Source organism: Chanodichthys erythropterus, chromosome 11, assembly GCF_024489055.1.
Source record: "Chanodichthys erythropterus isolate Z2021 chromosome 11, ASM2448905v1, whole genome shotgun sequence".
Lineage (NCBI taxonomy): Eukaryota > Metazoa > Chordata > Actinopteri > Cypriniformes > Xenocyprididae > Chanodichthys > Chanodichthys erythropterus.
Genome location: NC_090231.1, coordinates 7,916,976 through 7,940,009, shown reverse-complemented (window position 1 = coordinate 7,940,009; position 23,034 = coordinate 7,916,976). Strand labels below are relative to the sequence as shown.

The 23,034-nt window shown below is 41.6% G+C and overlaps 1 protein-coding gene across 5 annotated transcripts in view; it reads left to right on the top strand.

Moving 5' to 3' along the window:
* cers3a (ceramide synthase 3a) overlaps positions 1–23,034 on the top strand; it is a 34,227-nt gene that overhangs the window by 4,457 nt on the left and 6,736 nt on the right. For 2 of the 5 annotated variants that reach the window (XM_067401369.1, XM_067401371.1), the window contains 9 exons: positions 1,040–1,221; positions 9,112–9,229; positions 10,834–10,952; positions 12,046–12,103; positions 16,740–16,790; positions 17,326–17,418; positions 17,699–17,827; positions 22,373–22,479; positions 22,644–22,797. In XM_067401369.1, coding sequence (XP_067257470.1) covers positions 1,040–1,221; positions 9,112–9,229; positions 10,834–10,952; positions 12,046–12,103; positions 16,740–16,790; positions 17,326–17,418; positions 17,699–17,827; positions 22,373–22,479; positions 22,644–22,797 — 1,011 coding nt within the window. Of the gene's footprint in view, positions 1–1,039; positions 1,222–9,111; positions 9,230–10,833; positions 10,953–12,045; positions 12,104–16,739; positions 16,791–17,325; positions 17,419–17,698; positions 17,828–22,372; positions 22,556–22,643; positions 22,798–23,034 lie in introns of those variants that run through there. The other 3 variants (XR_010896470.1, XR_010896468.1, XR_010896469.1) reach the window with 3 other exon arrangements.

Below are 23,034 nucleotides of genomic sequence, written 5' to 3'. Positions count from 1 at the left end.
CGTTTGCGCTATGCAAAAACACACCTGGAAGACTCTGATGCCATCTGGCAAAAGGTGCTATACTCTGATGAGACCAAAATTGACCTTTTTGGACTGAACTCCAAGCGCTATGTTTGGTGAAAAGCAAACACAGCACACCACCCAAAACACACCATTCTTACTGTGAAGCATGATGAGGGCAGCATTATATTGTGGGGGTGTTTCTCTTCAGCAGGGAGTGGGTGATTAGTCAGGACAGAAAGGAAAAATGGATCCTGCTAAGTACATCCAAATTCTTGAGGAAAACCTGCGTCCCTCTGCTAGACAGCTGGAGATGGGCAGGTCACATGACAATGACATACCGCCAAAAGAACAATATAATGGCTTAAGGATAGGAAGGTGAATGTCCTTGAGTGGCCAAGTCAGAGCACTGACTGAAATCCAATAGAAATCTGTGGATGGACTTGAAGAGAGAAGTCCATTGCTGCTCACCACAGAATTTGACTGAACTTGAGCAATTCTGCAAAGAAGAATGAGCAAATAGTCCCCAATCTAGGTGTGCAAAGCTAGTACAGACAAATCCAAAAAGATGAATGGCTGTAATTAAAGCAAAATGTGTCTTTACGAGGTATTAATCAGGGGAATGACGACTTTTCCAAACCCTGTTATTCTAGTTTTTCAGGGTTTTTTGTTATTATTAATTTTCAGAACTGTTGCTTATTTCTTTCCTTTTTTGTTGTAAGGCAAAATGTAAATAAACCTGGATTTATATATATATATTATATATATATATATATTATAATTTTTTTTTTTTTTGGAATGGGTTTTGATTATCAATCTGTACGACAAATAAATTATTTCAAAGGGGTATGATGATTTTCTATAGGCACTGTATGTATTAAGAGTGTGAATGGTGTCAATTTTGATTTCATGTTAAATACACTCTCACTTTCTCCACGAATGAATTCAGTATTCAGAGTGTGGGCTGAAAACAGTTTATTTGTAATATGTGATACATGCAGTCTCTCTAACTGTGCTTGTCATCTGCTGTGTTCAACAGATCATGGTCATGATTGGTATGATTGGCGAGTGGTTGTGGTGGGACCGGCTATGGCTGCCGGGGAACCTCACGTGGGCCGATCTCAAAGACGAGGAAGGGCTCGTCTATGCCAGAGTTTCCCACCTCTACGTCACTGTGCCGTATGCTTTAGTCTTCCTGCTAGTCAGATACTTGTTTGAAAGGTGAGCTGGTTGTGGAATTTCTATGATTATGTTGCAGGAAATGGAAATTTAAATGGAAATTTGATCGAAATTTGATCGGGTGTATATTTCAACGGACAGTGTGAGAATTTGTAAATGATCCACTTTTGCAACAGATATGACATGAGTAACTTTTCAAGCTAAAAAGATCATTTTAAAGTAAAGCTACCCATTTGAAGTAGTTAGCTACACTATAAGCTGACAAAAAATAGCCTACTGACATTTCTTTATAATATATAATGATGGTTTTTGGCATACCTAAATACAAGATACAGGGTGCGGCGTCTCAGTCAGCTCCGTAACTCCCTTCCCAACGATATGGCAATGTTCTTGATGTATATCTGAAGCACAGATATCTTTCTGACATTAATTGTTTGTTATTTAAAAGTATATTATGATAAATACTTTGATTGTTACATATCCCGCAACACTATAAATGTTAGCTAAATTAAAGGATTAGTCCACTTTCAAATAAAATGTTCCTGATAATTTACTCACCCCCATATCATCCAAGATGTTTATGTCTTTCTTTCTTCAGTCGAAAAGAAATTAAGGTTTTTGATGAAAACATTCCAGGATTTTTCTCCTTACAGTGGACTTCAATGGAGCCCAAACAGTTGAAGGTCAAAATTACAGTTTCAGTGCTGCTTCAAAGGGCTTTAAACGATACCAGACAAGGAATAAGGGTGTTATCTAGCGAAACGATTGGTCATTTTTGAAAAAAATACAACTGAATATGCTTTATAAACACAAATGATCGCCTTGCACGTATTCTTCAAAAAGCTTACGCTGTATGTCCTACACCTTTCCTATTCTACTTACAGAACAAATGCAGCGCCAGTTTAGTTCCCCGATACTTCACTCGTACTGCGTATGGGGAAAGGTCTCCCTTTTTCCCCACTGCTGAAGCCTTTTTCAATAACGCAGTGTAACTGCATCGTCATTGGTTCACTCATAGACAAGTTGTTGAACCAATGACGACGCGGCATAGCTGCGCGGCCTATGGCGACAAAGCGCTATAGGGGTTACAGTATAGGGGTTATGGGCTATATAAGCAGGCGTTTCGCCATAGGATTTCATTGTTTTCTCCTTCAGCGACGACTTCTCATCTCTTCGCTGATCTCCGCCTGAAGCCGAAGAAGCTCGCCGCCTTCCTGACAGCTCTCGCCGCCGTCTGAAGAGGCTCCCGCAGCGGACTCGCCTGGACTCGCCGGACAAGGACAGCGCCGGCGCCCTCACTGACTGCAGCCTCAGCGCCGTCGTTGAGCCGCCGCCTCCCGCTTCCCGCTCCCGGCCGCTTCCTGTGCGTCCCCTGCCGCCATCCGGCGCGCCGCCTGAGGGCTTCACCCGCGGCTTAAACGCCGCTCTAAAAGAGCAAATTTCAGCGGTTTTTACCGCTCCTAAAAGAGCTTCCGCGGCCCTCGCCGCTCTACAAAGAGCCACCCAACTGCCGTTTTCACGGCACCGGCGTCTCACGATGCCCCGTCACTGTGCTACGTGCAGGGCCCCTCTGCACGATAGCGACGGTCACGCCGAGTGCGTCGCCTGCCTGGGCAAGCCCCATGCAGACGGCGCGCTTGCTGGAGACTCATGCCCGCACTGCGAGCGCATGAGTCTCAGTTCCCTGCGCTCGCGGGTCGCCTTCTTCACGGAGGGCGATCTCGCCGCTCGCGCCCTCCCGTCCTCCTCCTCCTGCGAACCGGCGAGGAAGAGACAGCGGGGTAGAGCGACTCAGCGCCCGGAGTTAGACGAGCTCACGCCGGCCCAGCCCCCGCGTGCCTCGCTTTCTGCTCCGAGGGAACCCTCACCTGTCCTGTTCTCCCGCCCTGAGCAGCGTCCCTCTGCTGAAGCAAGTGACCTCGTCTCATTTGGTGGAACAGACGACGAGCAGGATGACTCCATGTCACTTGCAGCTTCCGAAGGGGAAGGATGGGCTGGCGAGCCGGAAGACACCGCCCCCCCGCCTCCCTTGGAGCCCGTTGAGCATGGCCAGGGCATGGATGCCGAGCTTTTCCGCGTCCTGTCCAGAGCCGTGGAAGAGCTGGACCTCGAATGGGCCCCTCCAGAGGAGCCATCTCGCAGCCGCCTGGACGAATGGTTCCTGCCAGGCCGCCGCCTAGCACCTCGCCAGCGCTCAGCGCCCTTTTTTCCCGAGGTCCACGAGGAGCTCACGAAGTCGTGGCGCGCTCCGTATTCCGCCCGCCTTCACACAACGCACCGCTCCGCCCTTACTGCCGTCGACGGCGCCGAAGAAAAGGGTTACGAGCACCTGCCACCCCTAGACGAAGCGGTGGCTGCTCACCTCTGCCCTCCCGCGGCTGTGGGATGGAAGACTAAGAGGGCCCTTCCTTCCAAGCCCTGTCGGACCACCTCTACTCTGGCTGGACGGGCTTACACCTCGGCGGGCCAGGCTGCCTCCGCGCTCCATACTATGGCCATATTTCAAGTTTTCCGGGCCAAACTTCTCCGCTCCCTGGACGAGTCTGGAATTGACGCGCCGGCTTTCAAGGATCTTCGCAGCGCCACCGATCTTGCCCTGCGAGCCACGAAGGCCATGGCCCAGGCCATCGGGCGTTCCATGGCCAGCCTGGTAGTTTTAGAGCGCCACCTGTGGCTCAACCTAATGGAGATCAAGGACCTAGACAAGACGGCCTTCTTGGATGCCCCGGTCTCTCCCTCTGGTCTTTTCGGGCCTGCAGTGGACGGCTTTACTGAGTGCTTTACTGCTGCGCAGAAATCGTCTCAGGCTATGAGACATTTCTTGCCGAAGCGCTCCAGCTCTGCTTCTGCGTCCAGCCGCCCCAGGACTGCGCCGGCTCAGCAGAACAAGCCAGCCCCACCCGCAACACAGGCGGCGCCACCCCAGGAGCATCGTCAGCGCTCACGCCATCCGAAGCGCCCTCCCTTCCCGAGACGCCAGGGACCCCGGCCCAAGATTGTGCTGGACCCGGTGCCTCCGAAGTCGTCCTGATTCGTCAGGAAGGAAGAGGATGGGGGATCGTCCCGTTGCGACCGGACAGCCCCAAAAGCTCCCACGAGTAATTTCCCCTCCGCCTCATTTAATTCCGGGCGTGGGAAACATGCTCCAAGTGATAGATGGGCCCACTCCTGTTGCGCCCACCCCAAATGCCGTTTTCACGGCGAACAATATTTTACCTCACCTCAAAAAGAGCTAATTTCCTCTTCCACCCCTCTCGGTGTACGACCCCCTCAACGGCGGTCCGTCATCCAATGTCATTCAACCCCTCGCCACTCAGGCCGAGGCCTGGAGGGCCATCCCCGATGTGTCGGATTGGGTTATGGGGATCGTAACCCAGGGCTACTCGCTCCAGTTTGCAAGACGGCCCCCTCGCTTCGGCGGGGTGCTTCAAACCTCGGTCAATCCAGACGACGCACATGTCCTCCGGGCTGAAGTTATGACATTGCTAAAGAAGGGAGCTGTGGAAATAGTTTCCCCGACAGAGAGCGAGTCAGGCTCTTACAGCCGTTACTTTCTGGTCCCCAAGAAGGATAGTGGTCTCAGACCCATTCTAGATCTCAGACTTTTGAATCACTCCCTCATGAGACGGAAGTTCAAAATGTTGACGCTGAATCAGATCCTCGCGCACATTTGCCCCGAGGACTGGTTCTGCTCGCTGGACCTGAAGGATGCGTACTTTCACATCCAGATAGCTCCCCGTCACAGATGATTCTTGAGATTCGCATACGAGGGGGTGGCATACCAATATACGGTCCTGCCCTTTGGGCTGTCTCTGGCTCCTCGCACTTTCACCAAGTGCATGGACGCGGCGCTTTCCCCTCTGAGGCAGATGGGAATCCGGGTACTGAATTATCTCGACGACTGGCTCATCCTAGCCCGTTCGCGAGTCAAGCTGGAACACCACAGATCCGTGCTCCTCAGCCATTTACAATGTCTGGGTCTCAGGGTCAACCTAACCAAGAGCTCGCTGTGCCCAACCCAGCGAATTTCGTTTCTGGGGGCAGTTTTCGACTCAGTCCGTATGTCGGCAGTAGTCTCGCCGGAGCGTGCTCTAGCGATTCAGCAGCTCACGGCCTCTATCAAGAACAAAGCCTGTCTCCCTCTGAAGTTTTTCCAGAGGCTACTAGGGCTGATGGCTTCCGCCTCCCCGGTGCGGCAGCTCGGCCTTCTTCGGATGTGGCCTCTTCAGTACTGGTTGAAGTTCCGGGTTCCTCCCAGCGCCTGGCGGCACGGCCGCTTATGTCTCAAGGTCAATCAGGCCTGTCTTCTAGCCCTGAAACCTTGGATGGACCCCACGTGGTTCAAGCGCGGAGTGCCCTTACAGGCGGTCTCACGAAGGACGGTGCTCTCAACAGACGCTTCCAACTCGGGTTGGGGCGCTGTGTGCGAGGGCAGACTGGCCTTCGGCTCGTGGAGTCACGAGGAAAGCCATCTTCACATCAACTGCCTAGAGATGCTAGCAGTGATGAAGGCCCTGCAGTCTTTTCAGACTCACTTGACAGGACGTCATGTTCTAGTTCGGTCAGACAGTATGACGGTGGTGTCAAACTTAAACCACCAGGGTGGTCTCTCGTCCAGCCGCTTATGCGCTCTGGCGAAACGTCTCCTGGAATGGGCTCATCCGAGGCTTCAGTCGCTCAGAGCGACTCATGTTCCTGGCAGGAACAATCTGGGCGCAGACATGTTGTCACGGAGCAATATCCCCTCCGACGAGTGGATGCTCCACCCCCAAGTAGTCCTCAAGATTTGGGATTTCTTCGGGAGGGCAGAGATAGACCTGTTCGCCTCAGAAGACAACTCTCATTGCCCAACATTCTTCTCGAAGGAAGTCGATGCTCTGGCCCATACATGGCCCAGCACGCTCCTTTACGCCTTTCCTCCGATCGCACTGATCCCTCAGGTTATCAGGCGCATCATAGAAGACCGACACAGAGTCCTTCTGGTAGCCCCACTCTGGAGGAACCAGGTTTGGTCCTCGGAGCTGTTCAGGCTCTCCCTGAGAGCCCCGTGGCCTATTCCCCTGAGACGGGACCTCCTCTCTCAGGTAAACAGAATGATCTGGCACCCACAGCCGGAGCTTTGGGCTCTGCATCTCTGGTCCCTCGATGGGCGCCGTCCAGCCTCCCCGGGGACGTTCTAAATACCATTTCTCAGGCTAGAGCTCCGTCCACGAGACGCCTCTACGACCAGAAATGGGCGGTCTTTTGTTGATTGGTGTTCCTCACGCAACATAGACCCCGTGGAAAGTGACGTATCCTCCATACTGTCCTTCCTCCAAGAACGCTTAGAAATGGGGCGCACCCCTTATACTCTTAAGGTTTACGTAGCAGCTATTGCAGCTTTCCATGCTCCCATTGCTGGCCAATCAGTGGGACGTAACGGCCTTGTGATCCGTTTCCTGAGGGGCGCTAGGCGATTGAATCCTCCTCGCCCCCTCACCGTTCCCACTTGGGACCTCTCTCTGGTCCTCAGAGCCTTAAAGGGACCCCCCTTTGAGCCAATGGATTCAGCCGATCTCAGACCCTTAACGCTGAAGACCGCTCTGCTACTAGCACTAGCATCGGTTAAGCGCGTTGACGATTTGCAGGCCCTCTCTGTGAGCCCTGCATGCCTCAAATTTGGGCCAGGAGACTCGAAGGTTGTTCTCAAACCTAGGCATGGCTACGTTCCTAAGGTGCTCTAAACCCCGTTTAGAGCTCAGGTCATTTCGCTCTCTGCTCTTCCTCCCTCGGCGGACGAACGAGAGCTGGAGCTACTCTGCCCAGTTAGGGCATTGAGGACCTATGTGCAGCGATCGCAGCCTTTCAGGCAGTCAGATCAGCTCTTTGTCTGTTTTGGTGGCCGCACCAAGGGGTCTCCGGTCTCAAAACAGCGCCTCTCCCGTTGGATAGTGGACGCTATTAACCTGTGCTACTCCTCACTGGGTGCAGACTGCCCCATAGGAGTCAGGGCCCACTCCACTAGAGGAATGGCTTCCTCGTGGGCTTGGTCCAACGGAGTTTCCATTCAGGACATCTGTGAGGCGGCCGGCTGGTCTTCGCCGTCCACTTTTGTTAGGTTCTATCATCTCGATGTCCCGACCTTGCAAGCTCGGGTTCTTTCAGTGTGATTTAGCGGCCTCTAGTGAGTTCCACCTCACACAACCCCAGGAATTATTTCCTTAAAGTGTAACCAAAGGGTTCGATCAAGGCTTTGCCTTCTCGCTTGTTTTCTTGGACCCCCTTCCATGTGTCCAAATTCAGGCTGTATCGTTCCCAGCCATGGCACGGCGTGGTTGAATTCGTTCCCCATACGCAGTACGAGTGAAGTATCGAAAGGGAACGTACTCGGTTACTAACGTAACCTCGGTTCCCTGAGATACGGAACGAGTACTGCGTCACTTGCCGTGCCACAAGGCTGCGGCTTCAGGGTCGTCGCTTCAGTCGATTACACTGAAATCCTATGGCGAAACGTCTGCTTATATAGCCCGTAACCCCGCCCATTTCGGCGGGAATATTCGCGCACTTTGTCGCCATAGGCCGCGCAGCTATGCCGCGTCGTCATTGGTTCAACAACTTGTCTATGAGTGAACCAATGACGATGCAGTTACACTGCGTTATTGAAAAAGGCTTCAGCAGCGGGAAAAAAGGGAGACCTTTCCCCATACGCAGTACTCGTTCCGTATCTCAGGGAACCGAGGTTACGTTGGTAACCGAGTACGTTTTTTTCTGTAAGTAGAATAGGGAAGGCGTAGGACATACAGCATAAACTTTTTGAAGAATACGGAAAGCAGAAGCACGTGCAAGGCAATCATTTGTGTTTATAAAGCATATACAGTTGTATTTTTTTCAAAAATGGCTGATCGTTTCACTAGATAAGACCCTTATTCCTCGTCTGGTATCGTTTAAAGCCCTTTGAAGCTGCACTGAAACTGTAATTTTGACCTTCAACCGTTTGGGCTCCATTGAAGTCCACTATAAGGAGAATAATCCTGGAATGTTTTCATCAAAAACCTTAATTTCTTTTTGACTGAAGAAAGAAAGACATGCACATCTTGGATGACATGGGGGTGAGTGAATAATCAGGAAAATTTTATTTGAAAGTGAACTAATCCTTTATGTTCATTACCCATCCTAGCAATGTATGTTTATGCTGAAATATAATTAAATAATGGTTAGTTAGTTAGTTTGTTTGTTTGTTTAAAAAAAAACATCTGTCGCATGTCATTATGTGTAGTGAGTTGGCTCACGTGATTTACAGTATGTTTCATACTTCAGAATTTTCGGTAAGGAAATATGTGCATTCAAGGTGCATTGTGGGACTTTTTAGGGAGAGAACATTTCAGTGCACTGGGAGGATTTTATGTTTGAGACCGCCCTTAAAATGGCCAACTCCCTGATCAGTGCCGATTACTGAACTAGGGAGCTGATTGAGACGCACCCACAGAGTTGTAAACACTATTACCTAGGCCTACACTAAATCACAACTAAATATTTAACAAAACATTTCAGTATGAAAAAGACCTAAAAACAGCTATGAAAAATACATACACAACAAAAATGCTTAAACCGGCATTTGCTATTTTTCTCATCTCTCAGTCTGGTCAGGCTGAACTATTGGATGGCTTTAGAGTGATTTTGTCCATTTTTCAACTGGTCAGGCTTTGATATTCAACATAAACTAGCTAGAATTTTTGTCACGGTAGAGTTTTGTTGTGCAATACTGGTAGTCTGCAACTAAAAAGTACTGTTTTGCATTGATTCCTCAAGTTTTGAATATGATTCATATGAAGGAAAAAAAAATCATCATCAAAAAAATCATCATCATTGATTATTCATGTTTGGAACATAATGCCAGCATATACTTAATAAAAAATATCAGTGGTTTAATTCTACTAATGTCTGTCTGATTAGGTTAATAGCGACACCGCTTGCAGCTTTGCTTGGCGTTTCAGAGAAGACCAGATACAAAGTGGAGCGCAATGCTGTTCTTGAACATTATTTCGTTACAAAGTCAAAAAACCCAGGACAGGTAACGTCTTCTCCTCTCACTTAACAACATATCATTCTGAACTTCAGATCCTCATCAGGTTTAAAGTGGCCTGTGGCTTGATCACGGGGGAGCATCTCTGTTTAAGACATCATTTAAGGCAAGATTCTCTAAAGCTTTTTGAAAACATGAATTGAACTTAGTTCCATCCAGATCACATAATTTATATTCAGGATTTTGTTTTTACCCACCACCTACAGTATAAATATTACATTTTACTATATTTAAGATTTAGATCTAATTGTGGAATTATTAAAGGTGCCCTAGAATGGAAAATTTAATTTACCTTGACATAGTTGAATAACAAGAGTTCAGTACATGGAAATGACATACAGTAAGTCTCACTGTTTCCTCCTTCTTATGTAAATCTCATTTGTTTAAAAGACCTCCGAAGAACAGGCAAATCTCAACATAACACCGACTGTTATGTAACAGTTGGGATCATTAATATGTACACCCCCAATATTTGCATATGCCAGCTCATGTTCAAGGCATTACACAAGGGCAGCCAGTATTAACGTCTGGATCTGTGCACAGCTGAATCATCAGACTAGGTAAGCAAGCAAGGACAACAGCGAAACATGGCAGATGGAGCAATAATAACTGACATGATCCATGATATCATGATATTTTTAGTGATATTTGTAAATTGTCTTTCTAAATGTTTTGTTAGCATGTTGCTAGTGTACTGTTAAATGTGGTTAAAGTTACCATCGTTTCTTACTGTATTCACGGAGACAAGACTGTCGTTATTTTCATTATTAAACACTTGCAGTCTGTATAATTCATAAACACAACTTCACAACTTTATAAATCTCTCCAACAGTGTGTAATGTTAGCTTTAGCCACGGAGCATCATCAAACTCATTCAGAATCAAATGTAAACATCCAAATAAATACCATACTTACGCGATCCGACGATGAAGATTTTGTAAAGATCCATTTGAGGGTTATATTAGCTGTGTGAACTTTGTTTATGCACTGTTTTATAGTCGCGAGCTTGGGGACAGGGAGCGCGAGGATTTAAAGGGGAAGCAGCCTGAATTGGCGCATTTATAATGATGCCCCAAAATAGGCAATTAAAAAAATTAATTTAAAAAAATCTATGGGGTATTTTGATCTGAAACTTCACAGACACATTCAGGGGACACCTTAGACTTATATTACATCTTGTGAAAAAACATTCTAGGGCACCTTTAAAAATATATATATCAGATTTATAAATCAAATTAATTATTAGATTAAATTATCAACCCAGATCAAGTACTTGAGGTTCCTCATCTAATTAAGTAGTTTTGGCTCCTTCAGAAACTGATGCAATGCCTTCATGTAATAGTCTGACTGGATGCATTTAATAAGATTTTTTTTTTCAAGTGTTTATGTAAATCTAGCAAACCTGGATAGTTAGTTTTGTTGTTGTTGTTGTAACATTTGGTAAAATAAAGCCATAATTAGGCTATTACACCACTTTTGATAATAAAAATGACACTTCTCTGCAGAAGATGGTTGCAGTATTTTTTAATGAATTAACAACACACCATATGAACAACATGCTTACCCTTTTGATCTCTTCCATCTCTTATCAGGCAGATATTGATGGCCTGTGTAAAAAATGCAGCTGGTCAAATAGACAAGTGGAGCGCTGGTTCAGGAGGAGACGAAACCAGGACCGCCCTAGTGTTCTGAAAAAGTTCAGAGAGGCCAGGTATGAAATACACACTTACCACATAGCTGTCTGGGATACTTGCAGATCTGTCACTCCACATTAAAGAGCACCAAAACAGTATGTTTTTTTTATTCCAAAGCAAAATATGAAACTTGAGACTTGAGAGATATGACACTTTTTCATGTCAAAAGCAACAAATTGCAAATCATATTGTGAGTTATTGGATGGTTACATATCCTCGCGCTTTTGAGGGTACGAAAAAAGAAAAAGGAAATCCTTGACCTTTCCTAGTGGATATACGGTGTATATCTGCGTATTACGTAGACTACACCACTGTTATATATATATATATATAATAAGCATTTTTATCAAGCTCGTATGTTTATGTTCAGATATTTCACTTTAATGGCAATGAAAAGGACCTATTAATTGCCATTAAAGTGAAATTACTGAACCTAAACAGACAAGCTTGATAAAAATGCTCATTTTAGAAGAAAATTTCACATGGCACTTAGAGGCTTTTGCATCTGAAATCTTCATATATATATTTTATTTTCATAAATAAATCACCAAATTACTCATCAATGAGTCAGAGTAAGCTATAGCCTACAATAATCCAAATAGATGAAAAATGTATTTATTTTTATACAAATTTTTACTGTTTTTATTTTATAAAACAATAACACTTTACAATAAGGTCTCATTTGTTAGCATTAGTTAATCCATTAACTCACATTAACAATGTGCAGTATGTAGGCTACTATTAACCTTTGATAATGTTAGTTAATAAAAATGTTAACAGTCATTTTTTGATCTGAAATATTGAGATTAATATTAGGATAATAAATGCTGCAGAAGTATTGTTAATTCTTAGATTATGTTAACTATATAGTTAATTAATATTAACAAACAAAACCTTTATTTTAAAGCATTACCTGTTAAACACTGTTCCATATGTAATACTCACAATGCACTGCAGTGGTCATTAAGTCTAAACAAGGCCCGAAACCCAAGTGGTTGCTGACTTGTTGTTGTGTGCTTCCACTGTCCGGACTAGTGTTGATTAGTTGTTTTGATCTGAATGTAATCCCTGATCACATGAACATTCCTCTCTGTTGGGTTGTCTCTATAGTTGGCGGATGGTGTTTTATCTGGGGGCGTTCATTGGTGGAATCATAGCCCTGTATGATGTAAGTTTATCCTCTCCATCTTCTCACAGATTTACTTTTAAAATGAACCTGTTAACGTGTTTCCTTCTGCATATCTTAAGTAAGAAATATGTGAAAATTTTGCCTGTTTTCCTGTACTGATGATTGACATGATTAGGACCATTGAAACTGTTCTGTGATCAGCTCTATGATGCCCTCAGGGACTGAGAGATCTAATGTGAGTGAAGCTTCTTACAGATGAGCACTGTGGGAAATACAGATCGATTTGAAACACACTACATAGGCAGCATCATACAAATGCATACACAGCGCCCAGGAGGACACCACTAACGATTGATTAGAAATGATTTAGACAGAATAGAAATTGGTGTTATCATGTTGCTAAGTTAATGACATGATACATAGTTCAGACAAATATTGGGTAAACTAGTTTATTCTTAATTAAACTGAACTCTTTATATTGATTCTTCCTTTTGTTACTGCATGATTTATACATATACTTGCATTCAGATTTAAATATTGCAATGCATGGCAGTGATTCATTCTCAACCATTTTGACTCCAAAGCCCCCCATTATCCACAACAAAACTTTTTTTCAAAATTATTTTAACCCAAGGACACTTATGTTTTCTGGGTAACACTTTAGAATAATGGTCCGTCATTAAAGGTGCCCTAGAATCAAAAATTGAATTTACCTTGGCATAGTTGAATAACAAGAGTTCAGTACATGGAAATGACATACAGTAGCTGTGTCCCAATTCAGAGGCCGCGCACTTCGAAGTGCATGAAAGGGGTGGGGTTTTGGAGAGGTGGGTTGCCAGGTCTGCGCAACAAAACCATCCCAAAAGTAGTGTAATCACAGCACAAGTGTAAAAGTATCCCAATCCCAGACGTGGCAACAATGAGCCGAGTGTCCTTTCATGGCTAGTGGCTGTGTGACAGACAGCTGACAGTTGATGTTTGTGCATTTTAAAGTTTTATGACTTTCTATTGGGTTTTGACATGTTTCACGACAGGACACTGGACCAAAATATACGGTTAAACTATGTAGGCCTAATGTTAGTTTTATATCGTTAGCAAGTTAACATTGTACTCTGTAGCTATTTAAGATGTATTGAAGTCTAAATTTAAAGTACAGTACTTTAGGGTTTTATTCAACTGCACTCCATCTCTGTTTGTATGTTCAAATATTATGGAAGCCTTCGATTGAATCAGTCCTGCAAGTCTCTGAAGCCCATCCAGGTCAAGCAGCTCCACCAGCGTCTCCCTGCTCAGCTGAATGAATATGTACACAAATATGCTTTGTTCTGTTTTATGTACTGTTAAGTGAAAAGTGTTGTTTTCCTTAGTTCTGTTGTAAATAGTTGTAAAAGGTACTTTATGTCGCTATAGAACAATGTATTTGAATGTAAAAACATTTAATTTACATGATGAAAAAATGATTGTATATGTTGTATATGTTTCATGTAAAATTATAAGTTGCATAAAATAAATAAAATGAACAGAACAATTCTATTTACACACATGAACATGCGTAAAAAAATGTAGAACAGAAATTATAGTAACCTGCTCATTTACAAATAAATTACATTACAAATATAACGTATGCATTTCATTTTTAAATTACATCACAAAAATAAGCTGTAAATTAGGCTGTTTCACTGGCAAAGTGACATTTAAATAATATTTATATCGACACATTTTAATGTACCCATTTTGCGCACTGTATTCTGCTCTTGAGAAAAGTGGGGGGAAAGCGGCCTTTGAAGTGCGATTCACCGCGGCGCGAGGAGAGATGACGTAATTCGAGAGTGACTTCAAGTGCGCCCTCTCCGTTTCCCAGTGGAATGAAGCTCCCATCTCAAGACACTTCGCGGTCTACACTATCCCACAATTCATTGCGCGCCGGTGTCGACAGCAGTTCAGGTGTGAATTCACATAAATGTAAGATATGCCCCGTGTTCACCAGTATCTAAATCAAACTGTAATATCCGTGATGTCCAAAACGTCAGTTTTTCATAAATACAATATTAATATTTGTCTCTGAGATGGAGTGCAGTTGAATAAAATCCTAAAGAACTATACTTTGAATTTAGACTTAAATACATTTACAGAGTAAATGTATAAATATTAATGTATTTTCACAGTTAACGTTTCTTTTAACATAAAAAAAAAACAAACAAACAAGGTTTGCAGACGATATAAAACTAACTTAGTTTAACCATACATATTTTGGTCCAGTGTCCCGTCGTGAAGCATGTCAAAACCCAATAGAAAGTCATAAAACTTTAAAATGCACACACAAACATCAACTGTCAGCTGTCTGTCACACAGCCGCTAGCCATGTAAGGACACTCGACTCATTGTTGCCACGTCTGGGATTGGGATACTTTTACACTTGTGCTGTGATTACACTACTTTTGGGATGGTTTTGTTGCGCAGACCTGGCAACCCACCTCTCCAAAACCCCACCCCTTCCATGCACTTCGAAGTGTGCAGCCCCTGAATTGGGACACAGCTAGTGAGTCTCAAACACCATTGCTTCCTCCTTCTTATATAAATCTCATTTGTTTAAAAGACCTCCGAAGAACAGGCGAATCTCAACATAACACCGACTGTTACGTAACAATCAGGATCATTAATATGTACACCCCCAATATTTGCATATGCCAGCCCATGTTCAAGGCATTACACAAGGGCAGGCAGTATTAACGTCTGGATCTGTACAGCTGAATCAAGAACAATAGCGAAAAATGGCAGATGGAGCAATAATAACTGACATGATCCATGATTACATGATATTTTTAGTGATATTTGTGAACTCTCTTTCTAAATGTTTTGTTAGCATGTTGGTAATGTACTGTTAGATGTGGTTAAAGTTACCATCGTTTATTACTGTATTCACGGAGAAAAGAACCGTCGCTATTTTCATTTTTAAACACTTGCAGTCTGTATAATTCATAAACACAACTTCATTCTTTATAAATCTCTCCAACAGTGTGTAATGTTAGCTTTAGCCACGGAGCACTATCAAACTCATTCAGAATCAAATGTAAACATCCAAATAAATACCATACTTACAGGAATCGATGCATGCATGCAGCATGAATGACGAACATCTCATAAAGATCCATTTGAGGGTTATATTAGCTGTGTGAACTTTGTTTATGCACTTTATAACTGCACTTATAGTCGAGAGCTCGGGAGGGCAGGGAGCAAGAGATTTAAAGGGGCCGCGCAGCCTGAATCGGTGCATAGTTAATGATGCCCCAAAATAGGCAGTTAAAAAAAATAATTTAAAAAAATGTATGGGGTATTTTGAGCTGAGACACATTCAGGGGACACCTTACACTTATATTACATCTTGTGCAAAGACGTTCTACGGCACCTTTAATAAGTAACTATGCAGGAAGTAATACAGGACTAATCTACATTAACACTTCAGCTACTTCTATTAACTAATATAGAAACAAACTTATCTAATCAGTAAGTAATATCAAATTTAGAAGATATTTTTTTATTAGCTAATCAATAATAACCTAATGAGATTACCATCATTAATAACTATTAACTAAAGGACAAATTATAAAGAACATTATCATGTGTCTGAGATGTAATCAGTCATAATTTTTACTCTCAACTTGGTCATAAAATGCATCATTAATTACTCAAGTGTTACGTAGTCACTATGCAGGAACTACTAGTGATCAGGACCATTATTTTAAAGTGAAAAACATCTTTTTTACTTTTAAATCATGGTCCAGACCACTAGTAGTTCTTGAAGAATGACTAGGTACTTTAGTAATTAGTGATACATTTTATGACCATGTTGAGAGTAAAAAAGGACAATCTTCAAGAAACACTTTAATGTTGTGATTAGTAATTAATTAGTAATTCTTTATCATTTGTCATAGTTATCTATTAGTTCTTAATGATGCCAATCTCATTCTCTAATTATTGATTAGCTAATAAGGAACTATCTTAGTCCTAAATTTGATATTACTTACTGATTAGTTAAGCTTGTTTCTATATTAGTTAATAGTAGTAGATTAAGTGTTAATGTAGTACTACTCATTAGTCCTGCCTTATAGTTACTTATTAATGACGGACCATTATTCTAAAGTGTTACCGGTTTCTGTAAATTTAAAAAGTAACTGAATCCAAAATGTAAAATATTATGCCATTTCTTGGAAAAACTAGAAAATTGCATATAGATAAAAATGCTCATGGCATTTTAATTTATTGACTTTTCCAGGTCTAGAATCACACTTTTAAATTGAAAGAAAAACAAAAACAGTTGTTGTTCTTGATATTTAATTGTTTTAGTCCTTTTAAAGTTGTTTTTTAAATCATTTAAGTCATCTTGAGGCCCTCTTCTTAGCCCCCTGGTTGAGAACCACTGCATTTTGGGATTGCCTTTGGGAGCAGTCTTTGTGTTGGGATCATCCCATCGATGCCTTAAAATGCTGCCTAAGTAGGCAGCACACTAGGTTTTAGAACACAGTCACATTGCAGCTCTAGTCATAAATACATAAATACACAGCTTTCTCATGTCAGAAAATAAAGTTTAGAGTTTAAACTTTGTTTAGAGGCCATGTTGTCATAGATTTTGCTGCCAGCTGATCAGTATTTTAATTGATTCATCTATTTATTGCAGAAACCCTGGTTTTATAATTTGCGGGAGGTATGGAATGGTTATCCCAAACAGGTAAGTTCCAGACTTCAGATCTTTAATTTGCTTGTATTTATTCCAAGGAATATTTTATTGTTCATATTACTTGCACTAATAAGAGCAGGCGTGAATTTGCTCACTTTGACCTGGCCCCGATAAAGTGTTCACGCAATGCTCAAATTTACGACATGGCTAATAAATAAGGCAGATAATAATGTTCACGCTTGTTCCAAATCAAACATGGCCATATTTAGAAGAAAGATGGTTTGTGTTGGCTCAGCTGAAGAGTTTTTTTGGAACCGTTCACTCGTTAGTTCCAGGTTGTAATCAAAAGAAGAGTGATGTCATCCAGATTGGCACTCAAAACATTGAGTTTCCTAGAATAATCACTCAAAAAAAGCACCCTCTTCAAACTCCCGCTGCATCAAAGCACACTGAATTACATAAAACTCACATTGAGTTGTATCTCGGATCAATCAGAGTCATTTTCCATCATAAAAATGTAATGGTGGTCATACCTTGTTATTGTGCATTTCTCTGAAAGCTTATTGTTGTGTTTTTGCTTCTGCAGTCCATGCTAGAGTCGCAGTATTGGTATTATATTGTGGAGATGAGCTTCTATTTGTCGCTAGTGCTCAGAATAACATTCGATGTCAAACGAAAGGTCAGTATCGTGTGATCTTACTCTGCATGATTATACCCTCAGGATTTTAACTAATTAAAATCTTTCAAATTAAACTTTGAAGTATGTTTTGAGCCTAACCTTTTATCACATGACCTAGAATAAACATCTGGTTATTATTTAAAAAAATAAAAAAATAAACTGAACGCTATTGTAATCTATAATTTAAATCTAAATCGATTTGTTGTTTTTATTTCAGATACAGATCTCATCTACTTCTTTCACTGTCACAGAAAATGATTGTGAACATTTTTTATTTCAGGACTTTAAAGAACAGATCATCCATCATTGGGCCACACTGACACTCTTGGCCTTCTCCTGGTGTGGAAACTACATCCGGGTCGGGACCCTGGTCATGCTTATTCACGATTCTTCAGACATTCTTTTGGAGGTTAATAATATGATTATTTTATTTGATTATTCTTTTTTTTTAGGCTTTTACCACTTTACCTTTTTATTAGGGTTTTATCTTTTTAATGGTGTCTTTAAGAATGTTTAAAAAATAAACATTTCTGTCATTAATTACTCACCCTCATGTTGTTCCACACCTGTAAGACTTTCGTTCATCTTCTGAGCACAAATTAAAAAATTGTTGATGAAATCTGAGAGAAAAAGCAATGAAATTACCACATTCAAGGTCCATAGAAATAATAAAGACATCATTAAAATAGTCAACGTGACTATAGTGGTTCAACCTTAATGTAATGAAGCGATTAGAAAACTAAAACAAAAATAACGACTCTATTCAACAAATTTCCTCTCTACCCTGTCATTCTCCTATGCTGTTTAAGTTGAAGACACATTGCAGTACTTCTGTGTTAACGTCCGAACGCTGGCTTATTATTGGCCGGCTCCTGCGACAGCATCACATATGCGTCGCGCAGGGCCGGATTGGGACTCATTTTCAGCCCTGGAGTTTCATGCCTTAGACCGGCCCACTTTAATTCACGACTGACTATATTAAAATAATGTAATTAAAACCTCAGTATATAAGTCTGCAATAGTGCACTGTTCTCTACAACCTTGTAAATAATTGTATTTTTCAAAAATATCCTCAAATACCATGATAGTACAAATGATAGTACAAAAAATGCTAAAATTTGATATAGAGTTATTTTTATAGTTATAATAATGATTTTTATAATGTGAACCATTGATTAATTCTCTAGCCATCTAGTGGCTGTAGTTAAAAATTCATGTTATTTCAATTTTAATTTCATTAAGCGTTTGCTTTCCAGTAGATGGCAGTAATCGTCCACTAAACCCAGGCACATTTTTAATGTCTATCACTATGAATGAAATTTAGAAATGTAGATTTTTATTAAAGTGGATTTAACGTAAAATTTTGCTATTTTATATAAATGTATATACTTAAATGATTACAAATTGAGGCAAATAAATAACACAAAATACCATAAATCCTACAAAACTGCACAACTTTACAACTTAACTGCAAAATATTACAGTAGGCTATTACGTTTGTATAAAAATTAGTTATGTTAAAAACCCATTTAAGCTAGTTGGACAGAAAAAAATATATTGTTGGCCAATGTGTAATAGCATAGCTAGAAACATAACATAAGTGATAGGCCCTATATTTTATTATTTGCCTACTATTATTACGATATGAGTAATAGCTGCTTTATCTTTTGCATGTTTTCCCCTCTTCCTTTTTATTTATTTACGTTACTTGAATCAGCCTCCGGTGGCTTAGACCTTTTGCCTTACCATAATTTAGCGTTGATTTAGAACTTGTCCCGCTGTCCCTGCAGACGTCACCTCATCCCTTCTTCTCGTATACTTTTGAGTGAGTTGTCTTCTCCGAGCGCACACTCCGAATCCAGGTTAATTTACCCACCGAGTGACATGATGTCATTGACGTTGCATGCAAATGAGCGGTAAAAAACCTGATCGCACATTCGTTTGTTTGTTTTTTCTTGCGCGGGTGCCCCTGCCCCGTGCCGCCCTGGGCCGTCCAGTCCTAAATCCATCACTGAATGGTTTTTAGGAAAAAGTTAGGCTACTCAGCTTAAGGCTGGAATACACTACACGATTTTTGCCCCGATTTTCCCCCCCGATTTATAGTCTGAACAAGTTGACGCTAGTTGACAAAAGTCAGAGCCAGTCTGCAGATTTGAGCCGACAGATTCCATGGAAAATCGCGTAGTATATCATGATCATAGACTCAGCTTCAGATTTTGATTCCATCCAGTCGGGAGGATATCAAACATGTTTGATATTTTGAGCCGATTTTAGAACACACATCAGTGCACTATATGTGTTGTTGTTATATAAATATAGTACACGATACAGTCATACGCTGCCCAAACAATGCAAATCAAGGGTGCAAAGTCAAAAAGATCGAGAAAGAAATGAGACTACTGTACAAAATCGGGTAATAAGGAAAAACTTACCTCATTCAGCGCACGAATCACAAGCTTGGCGCCTGACGAGTAATCATGGTAATCATGTTGAGACACTAAAATATACCGCTTACAGCCGCTAGATGGAGCCGCGCCCGCGAGATCGCACATGACATTCATGAATGAGAAAATGCAGAATCTGCCGTTTTATATTTGTTTGCGGCAGTTTCGTCACACAGGTTGAAAAATACGGAAATTCTTTTTCATAACGCAATAAAAAAATCACTGAAGAATAAGTGGAGCTCCACCATGATAGAAAAATTGCTTCAGTAAGTACTGTTAGCTTTGTCTTGAGAGAGTTAGCAAACCACATTCTGCGGCAAATCCGGATTCGTTCATTATTAAATATGTTAATATTCATCACTATTATACATTTACGCCAGAAGAATTATTAATTATATTACATTAAATGTACATAGCGACTGATTATGATAATTGATTACATTATAGGTAACAACTTGGATATTCATAAAACTACACAATTTACCTCTAACTCCTGTTGTAATCTGTCCATACTGACTGTGTCTACCCACCCCTGTCTATCTCCAAAAGCATTTGCCTCGCATCTTCCACTACTCATCTCTTGCATTTGTTTCGCCTGTCTGTTTGTGTTCCGAACGATTTTAAAGTCTGGTAGTGTATGATGCCCGGCTTTTCTCTGTAATCATTTACAAAGTCGGCAAGTGTATTCGCCTAGTGTTTTAAAAATCTGTTCAGATTTTAAAAATCGTGTAGTGTATTCCAGCCTTTAGTACATGGCCGCGTCCATAGTTTTTAGAGCATCCATATTTCAACCCAGTGCCATGACAACACCGGCCCTCGCGGTCAAATAAACTGACCGTCCCACCGGGAATTCTCCCGGTGCTCCCGATTAGCCAATCCAGGCCTGGCGTCGTGCTGCTCACTTGAAAAGCGTCGGCCAATACTGAGCCGGCATTTGGACATAAACACGGAAGCTGTTCACTGTGTCAACTGCGTAGGAGGGAAGAGGAAAAATTGTTGAATAAAGTGGTTATTTTTGTTTTGTTTTTGCGCACAGAAAGTATTCTCGTCGCTTCATAACATTAAGGCCGTGTGTCCACCAGAGCGTTTTTTCCAGCTGCTAGCGTACTTTTTCAATTGTTTTCAATGGGAGCGCCGCGTTTTTTAAACGCGTAACGAGGCGCTGAGCGTCTTTTTCACGCTCAAGCGCTGAGAGCTCAGCGTTTTTTACTGGTCGCTTCGAGTTGAAGAAGGTTCAACTTTGAGTAAAACGCTGCGCTCATCACTGTCACTTTTTAGCCAGCCGTCCAATCAGAGTGAAGGAGGGGCGGGACAAATACAACTCCGACCAACTGTCACATTCTTGCTGTACAGCGACATCAACAAACAGAAACAAAATGGATGAGAAATTAATATTGCTGGTCTCCGAACATGCATAGCAAGTAATTCCACATTGGCTCTGGTGGACACACGGCCTAAGGTTGAACCACTATAGCCATGTGAACTGTTTTCACAATGTCTTTACTATTTCTCAAGACCTTGAAGGTGGTAATTTCGTTGCTATCTATGGGAGATAAAAAACCCTATTTCGTCAAAAATATCTTAATTTGTGTTCTGAAGATGAACAAAGGTCTTATGGGTGTGGCACGACATGAGGGTGAGTAATTAAGGACAGAATTTTCATTTTTATGTGAACTAAACCTTTTATTAATGTCACAATAGTTTAGCGTCAGTATTAAAGTCAGAAGTTGCCATAGGCTTTTCTTCTCTGTGACGTACATCCGAGTGAAACGGCTTCTGGATCAAGAAAAATGTAGGGTGGGGCTTGATTTTATCCATGGGAATTGATTGAATGGTTGTGGTTTGCTTTTGGTGGATCTCATGTGAGTGACAGGTTGCCCCGCCCTCACGCCAGTAAACACATCATTAGACAAGAGAAGAGATGTCGCCGCAAGAGGGAGGGAAAGATATTTTGATTAAAGATTACAAATGCATGTGAATTAAAATAATAATAATAATGTGCACTGACAAATAATTTATAATAAACACTCCAGTATTCCGCATAACCTGATATTGCTGAGGTCAACATGTTCCTGGGTCAACATTTTTGTTGATCCTGGAGCAACATTCAAATCAACCAATGAGATTTGAGGGACAAGTTTACAGATTATGTCAAGTTTAGGCTTAAAATCATGATTGGTGCTTCTACATCAGTGTTACTCATCTATCATTTCCCTCTGTTTTTTGGGATAACTTATGGGTAGGGTTAGGTTTAGGGGTAGGAATAGGGTTAAGACTAAATTTTCCGACTAGAATGTTGTTCCAGGATCAACAAAATATATTCACCCAGGAACGCATCTAACTCAGCAAAATCAGGACGTGCCCAGTATTCCAGGATTTTGAACAAGATTTTGATTTCATGGTGACTTTAAACAGTGCAAATCGAATGACTGATGTTCTTATTAGTTTCATATGGTTACTGCTCTACAGCTGAAACTGCACCTGTTTGTTTTTGTGTTATTTTTCTGCAGTCCGCCAAGATCTTCAACTATGCTAAATGGGAAAGAACGTGCAATGGCATCTTTGTGGTATTTGCTGTTATCTTCATAGTCACACGACTCATAATCTTTCCATTTTGGTGAGAATTTTATGTGTGACTACTTCCATCTTTGAGTTCTGATAATGAGTCTCAGGTGTAGTTTATATAACAAACAGTATGTGCATTATTTGTTTATTCCTACCGATATTATGAAAGGTTGTAAAAACCTCATTTTTATATTGTCTCATGTATCTTTATTCCAGGATCATTCACTGCACATGGGTTTACCCGCCTGACTATTACCCTCCATTCTTTGGATATTACTTTTTTAACTTCATGCTTGTCATCCTGTTGATGCTCCACATATTCTGGGCCTATCTGATTCTACGTATGGTGAAGATGTTCCTTTTCGGAAGTGTAAGTTGATCTACATTTACATTTGGCAATGATTTATTTGTTTAAATTCACAATAATCATTCATACACATCATTCATACTTTAGTAATAAAGTATACTTAGTAAGTATACTTTTACAATATTTGGTAATTCATTTTGTGTAGATGTATTTTAAATAACCCTGGGTTATTTATTTATCTTCATTTATGCAGTAAATAACATTGATTTGGCAAATAGACTACTGTATGTGATTTGTGTT